We start from the raw sequence: 18,143 nt of genomic DNA, 5'->3' as shown, positions 1-18,143 counted from the left end.
ATCACCGAAGGCGCTGAGGACGGACCCGTGCCAGCAGGGCGGGGGAGGGCTGGATGCAACCCAGCCCCGCTGCCGCCCGTGAGGGTGCACAGGGCGCTCCCCGAGGGGGTGCAGGCTCCAGCTGCTACGTCGCAGCGCACGTGGGCTCCGACGCCCTGGCTCGCTGGAGAGTCGCTCGACGCAGTCATTGCCTGTCATTTGGCTGCGGCGCTCCTCACGCTTGCAGAGCGGCCCTTTCCCCACTAGAGGGCGCAGCTAACTCCCCGCCCTTCCGAGCCCGCGCAGCCAACGAGCTGCAGATAAGGAGGATCGGGCGGCGCAAACTTTTTTTTTTTCCTGCCCGCTTTCCAGACGGTCACGTGCCTAGGAGTCCTCTCGGCGGTGGCGGCTGCGCCGCACGCGACTTCTCAAGGGCGCGCGCCGCTAGAGGGCGCCCTGGGTAGCTGGCGCGAGGCTTGTTGACCGAGCGGCGGTTGGTGGCGCGAGACTCTCTCGCGCCGTGTGTGACGCGTTCACAGGAAGAAGGGGGTGGGCGGGAGGAGCTGGGGACACCGAGGGGGCGGGGGGAGAGTGCGGCCGGGCTGGCTGCCGGAGAGGAACGAAGCGGGCGGGAGGGGAGCGCGATGTGAAGCCCCTATACGGCCCGGCGGGCAGGCGCGCCGCCTGGGAATGCGCGTCTGGCGGTCGCGGCGACAGGTGAGCCACGGCGCGGCTGAGCGAGCGGGCCCCTTCCCCCGCGGCGCTTTCCGGCCCACGAGCGCCCGGCGCGTGGAGAAGGCGGCCGGGCCCGCGGCCTGCCCCCAACTGCCAGTGACTCCGTCAGCGCTTCCCGGCGAGGCCCGCGCGCGCCTGCGGCAGTTGCAGGAGGCGGGTGCGGGGCCGAGGAACGAGCTCCCCCCCACCAGTTACCCGCGCGGAGAGGGGGTCCCGGGGAGGGGGCGGGGCGCGCGAGCCGCAACTTGCCCGGGGCCGGGCGTGCTGCTGTTAAACCTGCCTGTCTGGGTCACTCGGCTCCCCCTTCCCCGCACCCGTCCGTGTCACATGGGGCCTCTGCCTCAGACACAACACCGGCCAGGGCAGAGGCGAGGCGAGGCGGGGCGGTGCAGCCCGGATCCCCGCACCGTAGCACGGGCTAACCCCCCACCCTAGCTCCGCAACACCCGCACGTCCGGGCATCAAGCTAGAGCAGCGTGCGTCTGTCTGCGGCTTCCCAGCCTGTCTGTCACAGCGGTGAGCACAGCTGAAAGGAAGGGGTCTGCCTGTGGAATACACGCTCGCCGTGGTTCAGTGCACGCTCGGTGTGTGTCCTGACGCCACTCTCTCCCGCTCACCCTGCTGCCTTGTTTTGCTACCGCCTAAGCAGTGAATCGACCCAGGATAGTGAGCAACAGCTGATGAGAAAAAATGCGCATTGTTACTCTTAAATTGGGGATTGTGAGAGCTCAAGAGTGGTCAGTGCTGAGTGTCTAGGTTTTTTGACATAAATCGAACACTGCAAGATTTCATCGTTTTTAGTGTTGCTGCCCATGTCTAAAATACTACCAAATAATGAAAGATAAAGATTCCTTGTGTGTGTTCGTAGGTAAGATACAGATGTTTGTTCTTGAAGCACTTTTCCTTTCCTTTTTATTTTGTGTGTTGATTTAAGAGCCACGTCTAATGTGAAAATTCAGTTGCATAGTCCAAAAAAGCAGGAGACGATAGTAATTATGCTGTCCAAAACATGTAGAAAAATAAGCTGGCACAGAGATGGTTTAATCACCAGTAGCTGCCAAAGGTCATGGTTAACACAGAACTATTCCAGAGACTAGCCTATTAAGAGTCAAGATAATTAACACACAAATCTAAAATCTCTGCAGACCTCTTCCTTTGCTATCTTGTCTCAAGTGTGTTGTTAGTGGCCCCACATCATATTAGTCTTTTGTCCTGTCCCTTTCTTTCACTGGATTATTTGACTGAATCTCTTAACTTGTTAGTGAATAATTTCTCCCTGTCAAACTGGAGGTCGTTGGTAGGACAGCATTAGGAAACAAACTCCTTAAAGCCTCTGCCTTGTTCCTGGCTTGTGAATAATTAAAGATTCTTAACTACTTTGCACATGTTTGTTTTTAAGGGGTAGGAATTCAGGTAGCAAAAAATGGTTTAACAGATATTTAGAGTCCTTGTAGTAAAATGTCTGACTTCTTGTGGATAGCACATTTGTCTTCAATGTTATTCAGTAGATCACTATTCCTTTTATTACTGGTCAAATATAGTAGTGATCAGGGCTTTCTGGATGGTGTATTTAATTTTTCCTTCCCATTGACCAATGAAATATAGGTATAATGTGGGGGATAACTCTGGCTCTGAGCACTGGGCTTCAGGCTATCTTACTGCTGACTCCCTTGACCTAGAAGGTACTGGCCTAGAGAAGGTTTCAGAGTGGTAGCCGTGTTAGTCTTTATCAGCAAAAAGAATGAGGAGTACTTGTGACATCTTGGAGACTAACAAATTTATTTTGGCATAAGCTTTCGTGGGCTAATACCCACTTCATCGGATGCATGGAGTGGAAAATACAGTAGGAAGATATATATGCATAGAGAACATGAAAAAATGGGTGTTGCCATACCAGTTCTAACAAGACTGATCAATTAAGGTGGGCTATTATCAGCAAGAGGGAAAAAAACATTTGTAGTGATAATCAGGATGGCCCATTTCAAACAGTTGACAAGAAGATGTGAGTAACAGTAGGGGAAAAATTAACATGGGGAAATAGTTTTTACTTTGTGTAATGTGCCATCCACTCCCAGTCTTTATTCATGCCTAACTTAATGGTGTCCAGTTTGCAAATTAATTCCAATTCTGCAGTTTCTCGTTGGAGTTTGTTTTTGAAGTTTTTTTTGTTAGAGAATTGCGACTTTGAGGTGTGTAATTGAGTGACCAGGGAGGTTGAAGTGTTCTCTGACTGGTTTTTGAATGTTATAATTCTTGACATCTGATTTGTGTCCATTTATTCTTTTATGTAGAGACTGTCCAGTTTGGCCAGTGTACATGACAGAGGGACATTGCTGGCACATGATGGCATATATCACATTGGTAGATGTGCAGGTGAACGAGCCTCTGATAGTGTGGCTGATGTGATTAGGTCCTATGATGGTGTCCCTTGAATAGATACGTGGACACAGTTGGCAACAGGTTTTGTTGCATGATAGGTTCCTGAGTTAGTTTTTTTTGGTGTGTGGTTGCTGGTGAGTATTTGCTTCAGGTTTGGGGGCTGTCTGTTAACAAGGACTGGCCTGTCTCCCAAGATCTGTGAGAGTGAGGGATCGTCCTTCAGGATAGGTTGTAGATCCTTGATGATGCACTGGAGAGGTTTTAATGGGGGGCTGAAGGTGATGGCTAGTGGCATTCTGTTACTTTCTTTGTTGGGCCTGTCCTGGAGTAGATGACTTCTGGGTATTCTTCTGGCTCTGTCAATCTGTTTCTTCACTTCAGCAGGTGGGTATTGTAGTTTTAAGAATGCTTGATAGAGATCTTGTAGCCATTTGTCTCTGTCTGAGGGATTGGAGCAAATGCGGCTGAATCTTAGTGTCATGTTAGATTTTTCATATGGCTACTGTTTTAGCTACTCTAAGGAATAAATATTAAGAGTTAGGCCAGTAAGTATAAAAATAGGATTTGCAGCAGGTGGAGAAACTTAGTTACCACTATCAGAGGGGTAGCTGTGTTAGTCTGGATTTGTAAAAGCAGCAAAGAGTCCTGTGGCATCTTATAGACTAACAGACAACCCACGAAAGGTCTGTTAGTTTATAAGGTTCCATAGGACTCTTTGCTGCTTAGTTACCACCGTGAGACAAAAAAAAAAAGTTAAATTCACTTGTCCTTGGCAATTAGTGAAAGATAAATGTGCTTGATCCCATTATACATTTTCCCAATTTAATCTTTGTTAAATAGTAATAATTTTACAAAGAAGAATATTTTTCCCTCCTTGAATTAGATATTTGCAAAAAAAATTTTGACGACAGGTATGTTTTAGCAGTAGTTTTGGGTAGTAGGTGCATAGGGAGGAAACTAAATCTCATAATACTGAAAATTCTTCATTAAAGGAATACTATTGGGACCAGCCTGGTGGTAGTTCTGTGCTCTGCAGGGGGAGCAGCAGAATAAGAGGAAAGGGAGCAGAAAAAATGAGAACTGCCATGGAATTATTCAGGGCCTTGAGGGAGAGCAACTTGAATGCAGAAAGAAATGGCCTGAGCACCATGCAAGGGACATGATTTCTGTGAGACCCTGTGTAAATATATTATATGAGTTGCTCTAGCTTTTTCACTGAAAAAAAATTACGTAGCACTTGCTGTGCTTCGTTGTGTTTATCTTCTCTATTTTGGAGAGCAGACAGTATTGCAATTGGAAATACTAATATTGTCAGGAATGGAGGATTCTTGTTAGGTGCTGCCAGCTAAGTTTAATGATGGTGCATTGGCAATCATGATATAGAAACCTCAAATAATATAGTGTGTGGGTCTAGGGGAGAAAGATCTGGTCTGTCCACATGTCAGCTCCTTCAAAAGAAGGGAATCTACAAGGTAGCGTTAAATTCCATGGGTTGGGGAGCACATTCACTGTAGGCCTCTCTTCTCAAAACTGACTGAAGAGTATCTCTGCTTTGGAGTTGCACATTGTGGCTATTCGATCCATCTGAGGGGTATCTGAAGCTTGGTATATCAATTGGAATGCTTCCTGATGAGCTTTCACTTTTTCTGATATCAGAGACAGTCCACAGTCACATTGTGGATCACTGCAAAATTTGACTCTGAGGAGACTTAAAAGTGGTGACTTGTGAAACTTAGTGCTTGTCTGCACTTACAGCTGCCTTGTTGTAGTGCTTAGTGAAGATGCTGCCTATGCTGATGGAAGAGCTTCTCTTGTTTGGTGTAGATACTCCACCTCCCCAAGTGATGGTAACTTTGTCTAGAAGCGCTGCCAATGTAGTTATATCAAAATAAGTTTGTAGTGTAGACTAATGCTTACTTTTCATTCTAAAGTTTTGAGTCTCTCACTTGATAGTTTATGTATGCCACAGTCCTTAGACTGTCAGAAACCAGACTGCTTTGCTATAAGAAAAGAGAGCTGACTGCAGTACTTGGGTTTTGGGTCTTTGTATCTTCACCATGTCTCCTAACCATTGGTATCTGGTCAAATCACACTCCTCTTATCTAGCTTGTCTGAATTTCAGCTTCTTGATGTATGGAGGATAGGAGATTACAGTAATCCTGGAAATGGGGAAACTAATAGCAGATGAAAAAATACTGCATTTAGCACATATTCAAGCATGACCATTCTAGCAGATACAAAGACTGCCTTGGATCCCAGAATTTGAGGGTTCCCGTGAGCACATGCTCTCATCCCTCAAGCTTCTACCCAACCTAGGATTGAGGGTATAAACAGCTCCACTGCTCCATAATGGTCCCCAGTTCCTTTCCTTGTATTTCAGCAAATGCAAAAACTTCCCTTCTTTTTAACTTTTTTTTTTGGTCTTACTGCAACTTGTATTATTAATGATTTTATTGGGGGACAAAGGAAAGGAAATTAATTTAGAGTTTCAGATTATGTTGTTGCTGTCAGTGGTGGATCCAGTTTAGAAGAAGATGAAATTTCTCTACACAATGTTGTTGTTGCACCCACAATTTTCCTTCATCAAGTGGTCATGAATAGTGACTTCTCTTGGCTATGACCTGTGAAGTGTACATGTCTTCTTCCCATTGATCACAGAAAGACCATCTCTTTTAATGAAATTGGCTGTGAAATACGGTTTCAAGGAAGTCTCCTGTTAAAGGGGACTGTCCCAGCACTAATGTGGCTCAGAAAATCATAATGACAAAGCTACAGTGGTTTTACGGGCTGAAAGGGTTTGCACAAAAGAAAGGTCATTCTATATATCCTCTTCTAAAGAGCACCAGAGACTCTGGGAGTTGGGAAAGGTGCAACTGGCTTCCTCCTAGTGGCTCTGTGCCAGGAGAGAGAGCTCTGCTAGCATTTGGGCATGTGGATTGGCCCGTGAGGTCAGTCTCCCTAGAGCAGAGGTTCTCAAACTGGGAGTTGGGACTCCTCAGGGGGTCATGAGGTTATTACAGGGGGGTCGTGAGCTGTCAGCCTCCACCTGAAGCCCCACTTTGCCTCCAGCTTTTATAATGGTGTTAAATATATAAAAAAAGTGTTTTTAATTTATAAGGAGGAAGGGGGTCACACTCAGTGGCTTGCTATGTGAAAGGGATCCCCAGTACAAAAGTCTGAGAACTCCTGCCCTAGAGCCTGGAAGTCCTGCTTACTCAGATCTGGGCCACTTGGTACTATCTCTGCATATCAACTGTGGAATTCATTTGCCTGAACCCTTAAAAACTGAGCTCTTAGGACCCTCCTTGATGGGTTGGCAGAAGAGGTGGACTGTCCTTTGCACTGAACCCAGTGATACCAAAATTGTTATTCCATCTTAGAAGACTTTGGGAAGAATAAGATATGCAGATGACAGCACGCCTCATAGCTCCAGGTGATTGTAAGATCCTCCTTAAAGGTGTCCTGCAAAGTTTGTGCCATTTGAGTGTGATGCATATTTGTTTGTTTCTGCTGTATTATGTAAAAAGTGGTATGTAAGATTTGTTTTATCTGTTTGTGTTTTACAATAGGAATTTGGGTCACAGTGGTTTTCTTGGACTGGAGAGCTGGTAGGACTGACATAAAACATTAGTAAAATCAGACTGAGAGCAGAAGCCATTTTTTTCAGACTATTTAAAGAGATGCTGTTGAGTGGCATTTCTGGAATTGTCCAATTTAAAAACTGCATCTAATAAAGCAGCCTTTAAATATTATATAAGAATGGCCATATTGGGTCAGACCAATAGTCCACCTAGTTCAGTATCCTGTCTTTTTACAGTGGCCAGTGCCAGATGATTCAAAGAGAATGAACAGAACAAGGCAATTATTGAGTGATTCGTCCTTATCTAGTCCCAGCTTCTGGCAGTCAGAGCCTTAGAGATACCCAGAGCATGGGGTTGCATTCCTGACCATTAGGGATGTAAATATCCATTAAAAAGGTTAACCATTTAAACAATTAAAATTGTCATTTAAACAGTTAACCTATTAAAGGGAAAGGGCCCAGGGTGGGTCGGCCGGCCAGCACAGGCTGGGGGCTAATGGTTAAGGTCGGGTGACCAGTAAGACTAAAGCTTACTGGTTAACTGTTTAAACCATTTAATATTTTACATTCTTTACTGACCATTTTGTCTAATACCCATTGATGAACCTATCCATGAACTTGTCTAATTTTGAGCCCAGTTATGCTTTTTGGCCTTCACATCATCCCCTGTCAATGAGTTCCCCTTGTGCGTCGTGTGATGAATTACGGTAAACCCTCATTGGTAGCAACATGTTGGTGCCCTTTTTTTATGTTGCTCTTAAGCGGCTGTTGCTGTTGTGGGGAGTATCATGTGACCAAAGACCTATGAAGAGTTAAGAGTATTTTGGAAGGTGTGAGTCAGCCATGTTGTGGAAGGGAATTGTGGAGTGGGGGAACCCAAGTTTGGGGGAATGGGAAACTCTGAATTTGGCAGGGGAGCCCCCAGTCGGCAAAATGGCTGAGTGAGCCTGGCTGCTGATAGGCTGAGGATGCTCTCACTGGCAGCTTCATGCTCACCCTGGTGAGGGAGGGATGGGTGGCTGGAGAGAGTACCCTGTGCAATGGGAGGGTGTGTGTGGAGGGGGTGGCTCCTTGCATGGACAGAGAAGTTGGAAGTGGTGAAGAAGACAGGTCAGTGACCTGAGGAGCGAGGTCCCCTGACCACCCACTGCAAAACAACACAGCCATACCCTGCCATTGGCAACCAAGATGGATGGGACAGGTCAGTGTTGGGAGGGGGGTCTCTGATAACTACCCACTGCAAAATAGCAAACACCACCCCATATGTCGCTGCTTGCAAGCCAGATGCTAAGGGAGGAGGAAACCTTTCATTTGTGCCTCTGCTGTTCCCCCAACCCCAGCTTCTCCCACCCTGAAAAATCTCTCTCTTCCAGACCCTCTCCTCAAACTCCCTTGCTATACGTGCTGTCCACGCAGGCTCTGTCAGGCAGAGCAAGTGGATGGGGCTATCTGCCTGGCGTTGAAGGTCCAGGTCAGGATGGGAATGGAAATATGCAGTTTGGGAGTACCCTATATGTCCCCTCAATCTCCACCACTGGAGATGATGTCACAAATGTTGCTCTTATGCGGTGACTATGTTGCTGTTACCAAGTGGACAATACACAGTAGGCTTAATGTTCACAGGTGAAATGTTGCTCTTACAAGTTGTTGATGGAAATGAATGTCTACTGTACTTCTTTGTATTTGTTTTAAAACTGCTGCCTATTAATTTCATTGGGTGACCTGCGGTTCTTGTGTTACGTGAAAGGGTAAATAATTCCTTATTCACTTTCTCTACATCTTTCATGATTTTATAGACCTGAATCATATCCCCCCGTCCCTCTTAGTGATCTCTTTTTCTAAGTTGAACAGTCCCAGTCTTTTTAACCTCTTCTCATTTGGAAGCTGTTCCATACCCCATGTCATTTTTGTTGCCCTTCTCTGTACCTTTTCCAATTCTAGTATATATATTTTTGAGATGACCTGACTAGAACTGCACATGATATTCAAGGTGTGGGCATACTATGGATTTATGTAAGGATATTGTGATTTTTTTTTTTGTCGTCTTATCTACCCTTTCTTAATGTTTCCTAGCATTCTGTTGGCTTTTTTGACTGCGGTTGCACATTGAGCAGATGTTTTCCAAGAACTATCCATGATGACTCTGAAATCTTTCTTGAGTGGTGACAGCTAACTTAGACCCCATCATTTTGTATGTATAATTGGGATTATTTTTCCAATGTACATTTCTTTGCATTTACCAATATTGAATTTCATCTGCCATTGTTGCCCAGTCACATAGTTTTGTAAGATTCCTTTGTAACTCTTATTTATCTCACTGTTTTACCTCTTTTTTCAGATCATGTCTGAGTATGTTGAACAGCACAGGACCCAGTACAGATCCATGGGTGACTCTATTATTTACCCTTCTCCACTGTGAAAACTGGCCATTTATTCCTACCCTTTGTTCCTGTCTTTTAACCAGGTACTGATCCATGAGAAGACTTTCCCTCTTATCCCATGACTGTCTACTTTGCTTAAAAGACTTTGAGGGACCTTGTCAAAGGCTTTCTGGAAGTCCAAGTACACTATATCCATTCGATCACCCTTGTCCACATTTTTGTTGACCCTACTCCACCCAAATAATTGTAATAGATTGGTGAGGTGTGATTTCCCTTTTCAAAAGCTATGTTGACTCTTCCTCAACATATTGTGTTCATCTGTTTGTCTGATAATTCTGTTCTTTAGTATAGTTTTAAGCCAATTTGTCTGATACTGAACTTAGGCTTACTGACCTTTAGTTGCCAGGATCACCTTTTAAAAATAGGTATTATGTTAGCTGTCCTCCAGTTATATGGTACAGAGGCTGATTTATGCAAGAGGTTGGATGCTGCAATTAGTAGTACTGTCAGAATGTACAAGGTTTCTCATCCTACACAACTCTGATGCACACAGATACTTGTTCAACAACAGACCTATCTATGGCTCCGTCAGCAAACACAGTAATAAACTTAGCTTTCTGCGTTCATGTGAGACACTTGCATAAGAGACGTTATAATTGCTTGCTGTGACAAATATGACAATTTCCTACAATATCTTCGGGAGATATTACTGTGTTAAGTGTATGTATAATTTGTGGGCCAGGGATTTTATGTATTTTCTTGGGGGGGGGGGGGGGGGGATTCTCTTTTTGATCCAGCAAAGGACAGAAGTCTGTCTAAGGAGGTACCTTTATGGAAGACTTGAAAGCGACACCTACGATTGGAGTGGGTGACCTGAGATAACTTGTTAGCATGTGCATAGGTTCTCTAGTGTTTTAATATGTTGGTCGTAATCCTTCTCATTTAAGAATAAATCGTGGTAACTATAACTTTTGAAAGAGACAAGCACAAAGACTGGTTAATTTGGCCTTGCTGCGGATATAACACGATAGCAGGGAACTGTGCAAGACAGTCCAGAAGGAAAGACATTGTCTCCTCACGAGAGGTCAAGCTGAGAACAAGAATGGTGCCATGTGATCCAGAGGGAATGCAGTGCATTTTCAGAACTGTGACACTTGTATAAAACTTTCACTTCTTAGGTTTAAATAGTTTAATTCAAGATCAAGGCCATTTTGGCCTGCAACAATTCAGAAATTCAAAATCTCAGAAATTGAAATCTGTTTAGCAGCACTGTGAATTTCTGTATCTTCTCATTGCACTTCGAGCAATGTAGTAATAGAGTTCTTGGAAAAATACATTCCTGCTAATGGTCTCAACATAAGCATCATGTACAATATAGGAATTAATTTAAGGTTTAAATACTCATGATTTTGCAAATTACACACATTACACTTCTAACACAAGACATGATCCAGCTTTTCTGGTTTCTGAAAGTAGTTTACATTAACTTCTCATATCCTACTTACTGTTTGTGTCCCACTACTATTCTCATTAGGTCTCATTTTATCTTCTGATCAGGCTTTGCCTTTTACTCCAATACCTCTCCCTTCTTCCCTCTCCTCCAAAAGTGGGAGTTATGGTCCAGAAGCTTTTCACGATGTTTTTAGTAGCACCAATTCTATGCATATATTTTTATAACATGTGATAAACACGAGTATCAGGATGTGATGGATAAAATTGCCTGACTGCCTGACAGCACAACTGCTGCAATTGCAATACTGTAACGTATAGGGTCATCAGCTCAAACTACTCTAACAGTATCAATCATCAGTTATGTTATTTTGTTATAAGTAGTATGCAATCCTAATCTTAAATATCGTTGTTGTTTTATACTCTCTCTCCCCCCCCCCTCCATTAAGTTGACATGAGGCTGATTTAACTCCACTTCCCACCCTCATGTGTTAGGCAGTTACTAACTCAAAATCATGTAACACAACTTTGTCCTTGCTGCAGAACTCTTGCTAGAAACAATCCCAAATGGACTACATGCTCTAGGCCAGGGTTCTCAGACTTTTGTACTGGTACCTCTTTCACACAGCAAGCCTCTGACCCCCTTACACATTAAAAACTTTTCATATATTAACACATAAAATGCTGGAGCAAAGTGAGGTTGGTGGAGGCTGACAGCTGCAACCCCCCACGTAATAACCTCACGGCCCTTTGAGAGTCCCGACTCCCAGTTTGAGAACCCTGTGTTAGCATTGTACAGATGTAGTAAAGAAGAGTTCTGCAGATGAGTTTTTGTTAGTAGACTGGACGAGCCCATAACGCATATAGGGCCACAAAACATCCATTAGATGGACACAATTTAATCCTTGCTGAGCTGAATTAAAGTGGTCAGCTACAGAGAAATCTTTAGCTCATTACATGTCGGAGCATCCAATCTCCCACAGGTCTAATGTTACAGCCTCAAGAAGGAAGCACATTCTAGAATGATAAATTTGTGACCTTTTGAGCTTACCAGCACAGTCTCCAGCGTGGAAAACAGGACAATCTCCCAACACACGCTCTCAGCTTTAATGCCAATTATAAAGTGTCTGCACCTGTCTTAAAGGAAAGCTCATTAACTAAAAAAAAAAAATACAAAAACCACAGTAAAACAATATTAACTAGGCTGCAAATATTAAAAAATTAATCGTGATTAATATCTCCAATTATTAATCTCTAGAACTGAAAGGACCTTGAAAGCATTGCAGTCAGCCCCTGCTTACTACAGACTAATACGATGCCCCACATCCCTAATGGTCCCCTCAAGGATTGAACTCACAATGGGTTAGTAGGGCCAATGCTCACCACTGAGCTATCCCCCCTAAAATGATTATTGCATGATTAAATCATAGAATACCATTTATAATATTTTGGATTCTTACTTTCAAATAACTGATTTCAATTACAAACAGAATACAAAGTATACAGCTCTCACTTTATATTTATTTGCTTACAAAATATTTTGCAGTAAAACACAGTATTCCAATTCACCAGATACAAGTAGCAAGTACACTTAGAATTAGAATTACGTACAAAAAATCACTGCATTCAACAAAACAATGTGAACTAGAGCTACAATGCGTTCAGTCCTACTGTTCAGCCTCACTCGGAGAAGCATTTGTTACATTTGCAGAAATAATACGCCGTTCTTTACAATGTCACCTGAAAGTGAGAACAGACTTGGCAAGGCACTTTTGAGCGGTGTTGCAAGATATTAATGCCAGAGTGCGCTAAGATTCATATGTACTTCACTTCAGCCACCATTCAGAGACATGGTCCATGGTTATGATGGTCTGCTCGATAAGATCCAAAGCAGAGCAGACGATGGCATGTTCACTTTCATCATCTGAGTCAGATGCCACAGCAGAGGTTGATTTTTTTGATGTTTTGAGTTCTTATTTCCGTATCGAGTTTGCTCTTTTAAAGACTTTGAAAGCATGTCCACACCCGTCCCTCTCAATTTGGAAGCACTTAAGATTCTTAAACACTGGCTGAGTCTGTAAGTTACTTAGAAATCTCACATGTACTTTGTTTGTAACGAAATCTGCAATTGCAAAATGTCTTTAGATGAACAATGATACTGGTTATCATTTGAGACGCTGTAGTATGAATACATGTCAGAATGGAACAACAGAGCGCGAAAACAACTAATGTCTCCCAAGGAATCATCATAAATTAACTTAATGCATCGTTTTAATAGCGATGTCACATGGAAGCATGTTCTCTGGAATGGTAGCCGAAGCATGGACGGGAATACGAATGTTTAGCATATCTGGCATGTAAATACTTAGCAGTGCCGGCTACAAAAGTGTCACGTGAACGCATGTTCTCACTTTCTGGTGACATTGTAAACAAGAAGTGAGCAGCATTATCTCCCGTAAATGTAAACAAACTTGTTTGTCTTAGTGATTGGCTGAATAAGAAGTAGGACCAAGTGGACTTGTAGATTTTTGTTGTTGTTACGTAACTCCATTCAAAAACAAAATAATGTAAAACTTTAAAGCCTGCATTTGTAAGTTGCATCTTCATGATACAGAAATTGCATTATGGATGAGGTGAATTGAAAAAAACTATTAGTTTTTATTGTTTTTACAGTGCAAATATTTGCAATAAAAATAATATAAAGTGAGCATTGTATGCTTTGTATTCTGTGTTGTAATTTAAAACAATATATTTGCAAATAAATTTCATTTGGTGTTTTATTGTTTGTGCAATTAAAACTGATGAATCATGATTAATTTTATTTGAGTTAAATGTGATTAATTGACAGCCTTAATATTAACACAACACTCAGTTCACTTCTACATACATCATATTGGAGTATAAAATCATTCCAGCAGTTACTCCAGAGCTAGTCATGAATTTTCTAATTTATCCTTTTTAGTTGGAAAATGCCAATTCATTGAAACTGAAACATTTCCTGGGAACATACTGGTTTCAGTGAAACTTTCATAGGTCCAGAGTGCAATTTCTGGTCAAAACCAGAGAGAGAGCATGCAACCAACCCAGGATAGCCAACAGCCTGGTGGTTAGGGTTCTCAGCCTGGGGGAGACTTCTGGCTGAAGTCCCAGTTCTACCTGATTCAGACCAGAGACTTGGACCTAAATATCCCGCATCCCATATGAGTGGGTCAGGGACCATGGTTCTTGAATGCTGATCCAAAGGGCTTGTAGGTGCTAGAAAGTTCCAACCTGCCACCCAATGAGCTGCTAACAGCTGGCAAAACCAGGGAGATTAGTGATGAACACAGGAAGCTGAATAGCACATACCGCCTTCTCAGCTGCCCCAAAACCTGCATGCGGCATAATAAAGGAAAAACTTCACCACCAAACCCAGTGACCTGGTGTCCGACGACAGCCGCCCATGACTCCAGTCCTGGGATCTGATTGGGTCCCTACTTGTATTTAAACCAAGTGCAGGAACAGGAAATTGTCCATGCAACTGGCTTTTCCCTGCTTAGGACTGCTTCTGCCTGATTCTAATTGCTGGTCCTGCCTCCTGACAGCTGACTCCTGCTTGCCTTCTGGCCTGTCTCAGTCTGATCACGTGGTATCTCACCTGGCCTGGCTCCTGTTCCAACCAGTAGGTCAGACTGCCCATGTCCCAGTTATGACAGAGTGTCCCAACCACCAGAGTATAGAGAGTCTGTCTCCAGATGGAGCTCTTTCCCCTTGTATAACTTTTTCATCATTTGGCCAGGGAGAGGGAGTGACTCTGTAGTCATCAAATCAGGCAGAGCATGGAACTAACTGAGCCTTGGTCTCCCACATTGGAGGTAAGTGCCATAGGCCACGTCTATACGACGCGCCATTTCGGCGCGTTAAAATCGAAAGCTCGGAGTTCGATATATCGCGTCTCGTCTAGACGGGGATATATCGAACCCAGAGCACGCTTACATCGATTCCGGAACTCCACCAAAACAAACGGAGTTCCGGATTCGACATGGCGAGCCGCGCACATCGATTCGGCGCGGTGAAGACGGGTGAGTAACTCGATTGTAGATATTCGATTTCAGCTACGCTATTCTCGTAGCTGAAATTGCGTATCTAAAATCGATTTTCACGCGTCGTGTAGATGGGGTCATAATCACCAGGCTGATGGCTGTTCTGGGGCTAAGGCAGCTCTGTCTTGCCTTTTGTGAAAAACTTATGGCCTCAGTTTCATCCTGATGTACAATGGGAAAACTCTTGAAATTTCAGAGTTCTGTGTGGTGGTAAAAACTGTTTTCTGCTCAGTTGTAGTCATCACACTGACTTACGCATAAATTCTTTCCCCTCAAATGGATAATCAGGAGGGTTTGAACCCACAGCCTTCAAATCTACAGCACATACTCCTACCACTCAAAGGGGAAAGGTAACTGGTTGGCGGAAGGTATAGTGTTGTTCTCTCTGTGAGCCAGCTCATACAGGGGCATACAACATGTGCTTTGCCACTGGGTTACACAAGTATTTGAGAGAGAGCAGAGAAGTGCTGAGCATCATCATTCTAGTTTCTGTTTGTGGTTTGTGTAGCAGCATTTTTGTAGTGCTCATAGTAGTTGTGTTGGTGTCTTTTCACCAAAGGAAGATGTGATACATTCTGTCCTGCCTTTGCATTTGGTCTCTGAAGCGTCAGAGGGCCATTCAGGGGTCAATGGAGCTTCTGGAAGAAGGGGTTATAAACCTCAGGAAACTAATCCCCTCTCTGAAATCTGTCCACTCATGATCAGTCTTTTAAGTCCTAGAGTCTTCCCCCCCCCCACTCCTCCAGAGAGACTTTGATAAAGCATTCTTTGTCAGCAGCTCAATTAGAATAGAAATACATATCCAGTCAACTGATCTTCTGTTAATGACTCATATCATCTTTCATGGCTCTGACCTCTTGAAACATAAACTATCGCACCCCCTTCTTCACAAGTTTTCTGGCTCAGTAATCTGTGTGCAAGGAAGAGATACCTTATTCTAGCAGCCAACTGTGAGAAAGCCCATGAATTCTCCAGGAGTGCGGCTGCTCTGCTGGATTGCGAGCATTCACACTTGACGAGGTGCAAACTGAGATGGGATACTTTTTCATCCGGAGATTTAGTTCCTCATCAAACTCCTTGGCGCAAAATGAGATCAGTTGTCAGGTTACAGATCTAACCCAGCACTGTTTCAATATAGACAAGCAGGGAAAATTAACACGAAGATAGTGGCGCAACACTCTGATCATTGAAATACCACTTGCCAAAGCCTGTGTTTCAGACTTCAAAGTTGAAGTGGCTGATTCTGTTGCCAGGACCATCTGGAAGAGTATCTGAAGTTTTGAATGGACAACTGACCCAGTGTGGCAGATCGCGCACCAGTAGAACCAAGTGTCCCTCTTCGGAGTTTGCAGGAAAGGAGCTGTTGTGACGACGCGCTGTTCCCTCATCTTTGTTCACTATGGTATACCTCTTTTTATTTCTGATACTTGTCCGGATGAACTAAAAGTAGACAAGAGATCTGTGATTGATTGCCTGATTGTGTATACTCTACCTGCCGGCCTTGTAGGAGATTACGCTCTATCTCTTGAGTCAAAGTCCAGGTGCACAAGATTCAGAAAGTTTTTTTAAAGGTTCAGCTCATGAAACAGATATGTTTATGAGACCATTCAAAAAGTCAGTTCTCACCTTGCTCGATTGATTAGTAAATATGCACAAAAAGAATCTACTAAAATACCTGCAATGTATTAGCACAAGATGCTTATAGCTTACTTTTCGCGGGGTGTTTGAGTTTTCGAAGATTTGATTTACCATAGGTCTTTAGGCCTGCATTCCACACTACCGAGCCCGAGGCAACAATCATATGAAAACCTTTTATTTCTCAAGCAACACAGGTGACAGCAAATACTTAAATACTCTGCTAGACTGCAGCCATATTCAGTTGGATCAACAATTGGTTTGTTACCTTCCAGGTAGGGCTTCGCGTAAGAGGCAAAGTCACTTGTGGCTGAGAGAATCTCTGATCATTGACATTTTGGTCTAACTAGCAGGACACCAACATCAGAGTCATATTTCAGGATCTCTATATGCAAGCTTAGTGAATATGGATATATGATTTGGTACCTAAAAACACTGCAGCCAAAGTCCCCTCCTCACCATCTTTCTATCTCAGCCTATGGGGTTAACGGAGGTATGCTGTCATACTCAGATGCCATTTAGCTGTTCAAGAGGAGGGAGCTTTTTGGTCTTAATTTGTAGACGAATTTTTTGAACAACTGGGTAAATCAATTTCATTTTAACCAAAAGCAGCTCCCATGAGCAAAGGCGTCTTTTCTTTTTTTTTTTAATAAAAAGCATCACGGCCTTGAAATTAGATTAAATCCACTAGTGTACATTAACCGTGCCTGTACTAGGAATATGAACCTGCATCAAATGGCTAGGGTAAACAAAAAGACATACACTGAACTGGCGTTAGTGCAGGTAGTTGTCTTGTTTAAACAGCTTATATATGGTCGTGTATATAAGGTGTATGTTGGAACAATAAAATCGTAATTATTGAATATGCTGAACCTGTAATGCTGTGTTGTAGTTTGGAAAAGAAAATACTATATGCTAGGCAACGTAGCAGGTTCCAGAGACTAATTTGGTAATGCCCTGCCAGCAGGTAGGGATTTGGCTGGACAACCTTTGCACTGGTAGGGCAATAAACTTTATTAAGAAAATCAAAAAAACAGAAAATATCAATAGTGAGGAGTATGGATTGTTAAGGTAGACATTGGGGGGTTTCTTAGTAAATAGTCAAGGGGTTCAATAGGAGGGTACAATACAGGGGTACATAACAGCCGGTAACAATTAACATTGAAATATAAATGTCACAGGGTAGCTAACAATTTCTAATGTCAAAGGTTGTGCGCAGATGCTATCACTAACTAACAGTTATGGTAAATGTGTACAGAGTGTAAATGTAAAGCATGGGTGTGTCTAGAAAAAAGGTAAACCAATGGCGTTTATGCTGAGTTCAGAAACAATGAGGTTGGGCAGCGGGAAGACAGACTAACCAATTATACAACACGAGCAAAATCTATTTATGATTAACTAACCAAGCTACACAATTAGCAAGTCAGCAGAACACCAATACATTTTAAACCTAACTTACAGAGCAATACAAACACTTTCTAAACTAATAACACAGCTATGCAAAGATGAAATACAACTTATCAAGACAAGAACCTGATCTATAGGTGCATCGTTACATCACAGTAGGCGGAGAGAGGGGGGCCGCTAACTGGCAAGCCCCAGATCCAGCTCCCAAGGAAGCCAAGAGGTGGCTGCAGCAGTGGATACAGCGAAGCAAGAGGCCCGAGCAAAGCCAAAGGAGCTAGAAGCAGCGGCAAAACACTTATTTTAGCGCAAGTGCCTACATGGTTTAGAAGAGTTTTAAGACACAGACCAAGGTTGCTTGATTGTGTCTGGGCGAGACAGACAGCTAAAAAATAAGTGTAAGAAGTTTCACAGAGGATTCTTGCAGCCCCAAGGTAGCGAAGCAGTAAGCGCAAGAAACATCAGAGGCTAGTTCGGCCTCGTAATCAGAGATTTCAGCAGCAATTCGTTCTCGTGAGG

The 18,143-nt window shown here is 43.4% G+C and overlaps 1 protein-coding gene across 11 annotated transcripts in view; it reads left to right on the top strand.

Moving 5' to 3' along the window:
• Positions 1 to 435: 435 nt before the first annotated feature.
• Positions 436 to 18,143, top strand: part of REV1 (REV1 DNA directed polymerase) — a 109,416-nt gene continuing 91,708 nt past the window's right edge. For 3 of the 11 annotated variants that reach the window (XM_032765407.2, XM_032765408.2, XM_032765404.2), the window contains exons 1-2: positions 604 to 696; positions 9,012 to 9,137. In XM_032765407.2, coding sequence (XP_032621298.1) covers positions 9,025 to 9,137 — 113 coding nt within the window. In that variant the 5' untranslated portion in view covers positions 604 to 696; positions 9,012 to 9,024. Of the gene's footprint in view, positions 697 to 8,618; positions 8,865 to 9,011; positions 9,138 to 9,263; positions 9,312 to 18,143 lie in introns of those variants that run through there. The other 8 variants (XM_032765406.2, XM_075061001.1, XM_075061009.1 and 5 more) reach the window with 8 other exon arrangements.

The sequence above is a fragment of the Chelonoidis abingdonii genome, chromosome 1 (genome assembly GCF_003597395.2).
Source record: "Chelonoidis abingdonii isolate Lonesome George chromosome 1, CheloAbing_2.0, whole genome shotgun sequence".
NCBI lineage: Eukaryota > Metazoa > Chordata > Testudines > Testudinidae > Chelonoidis > Chelonoidis abingdonii.
Note: the sequence above shows the minus strand (reverse complement) of the source record. Positions and strands in the feature narration are given on the sequence as shown.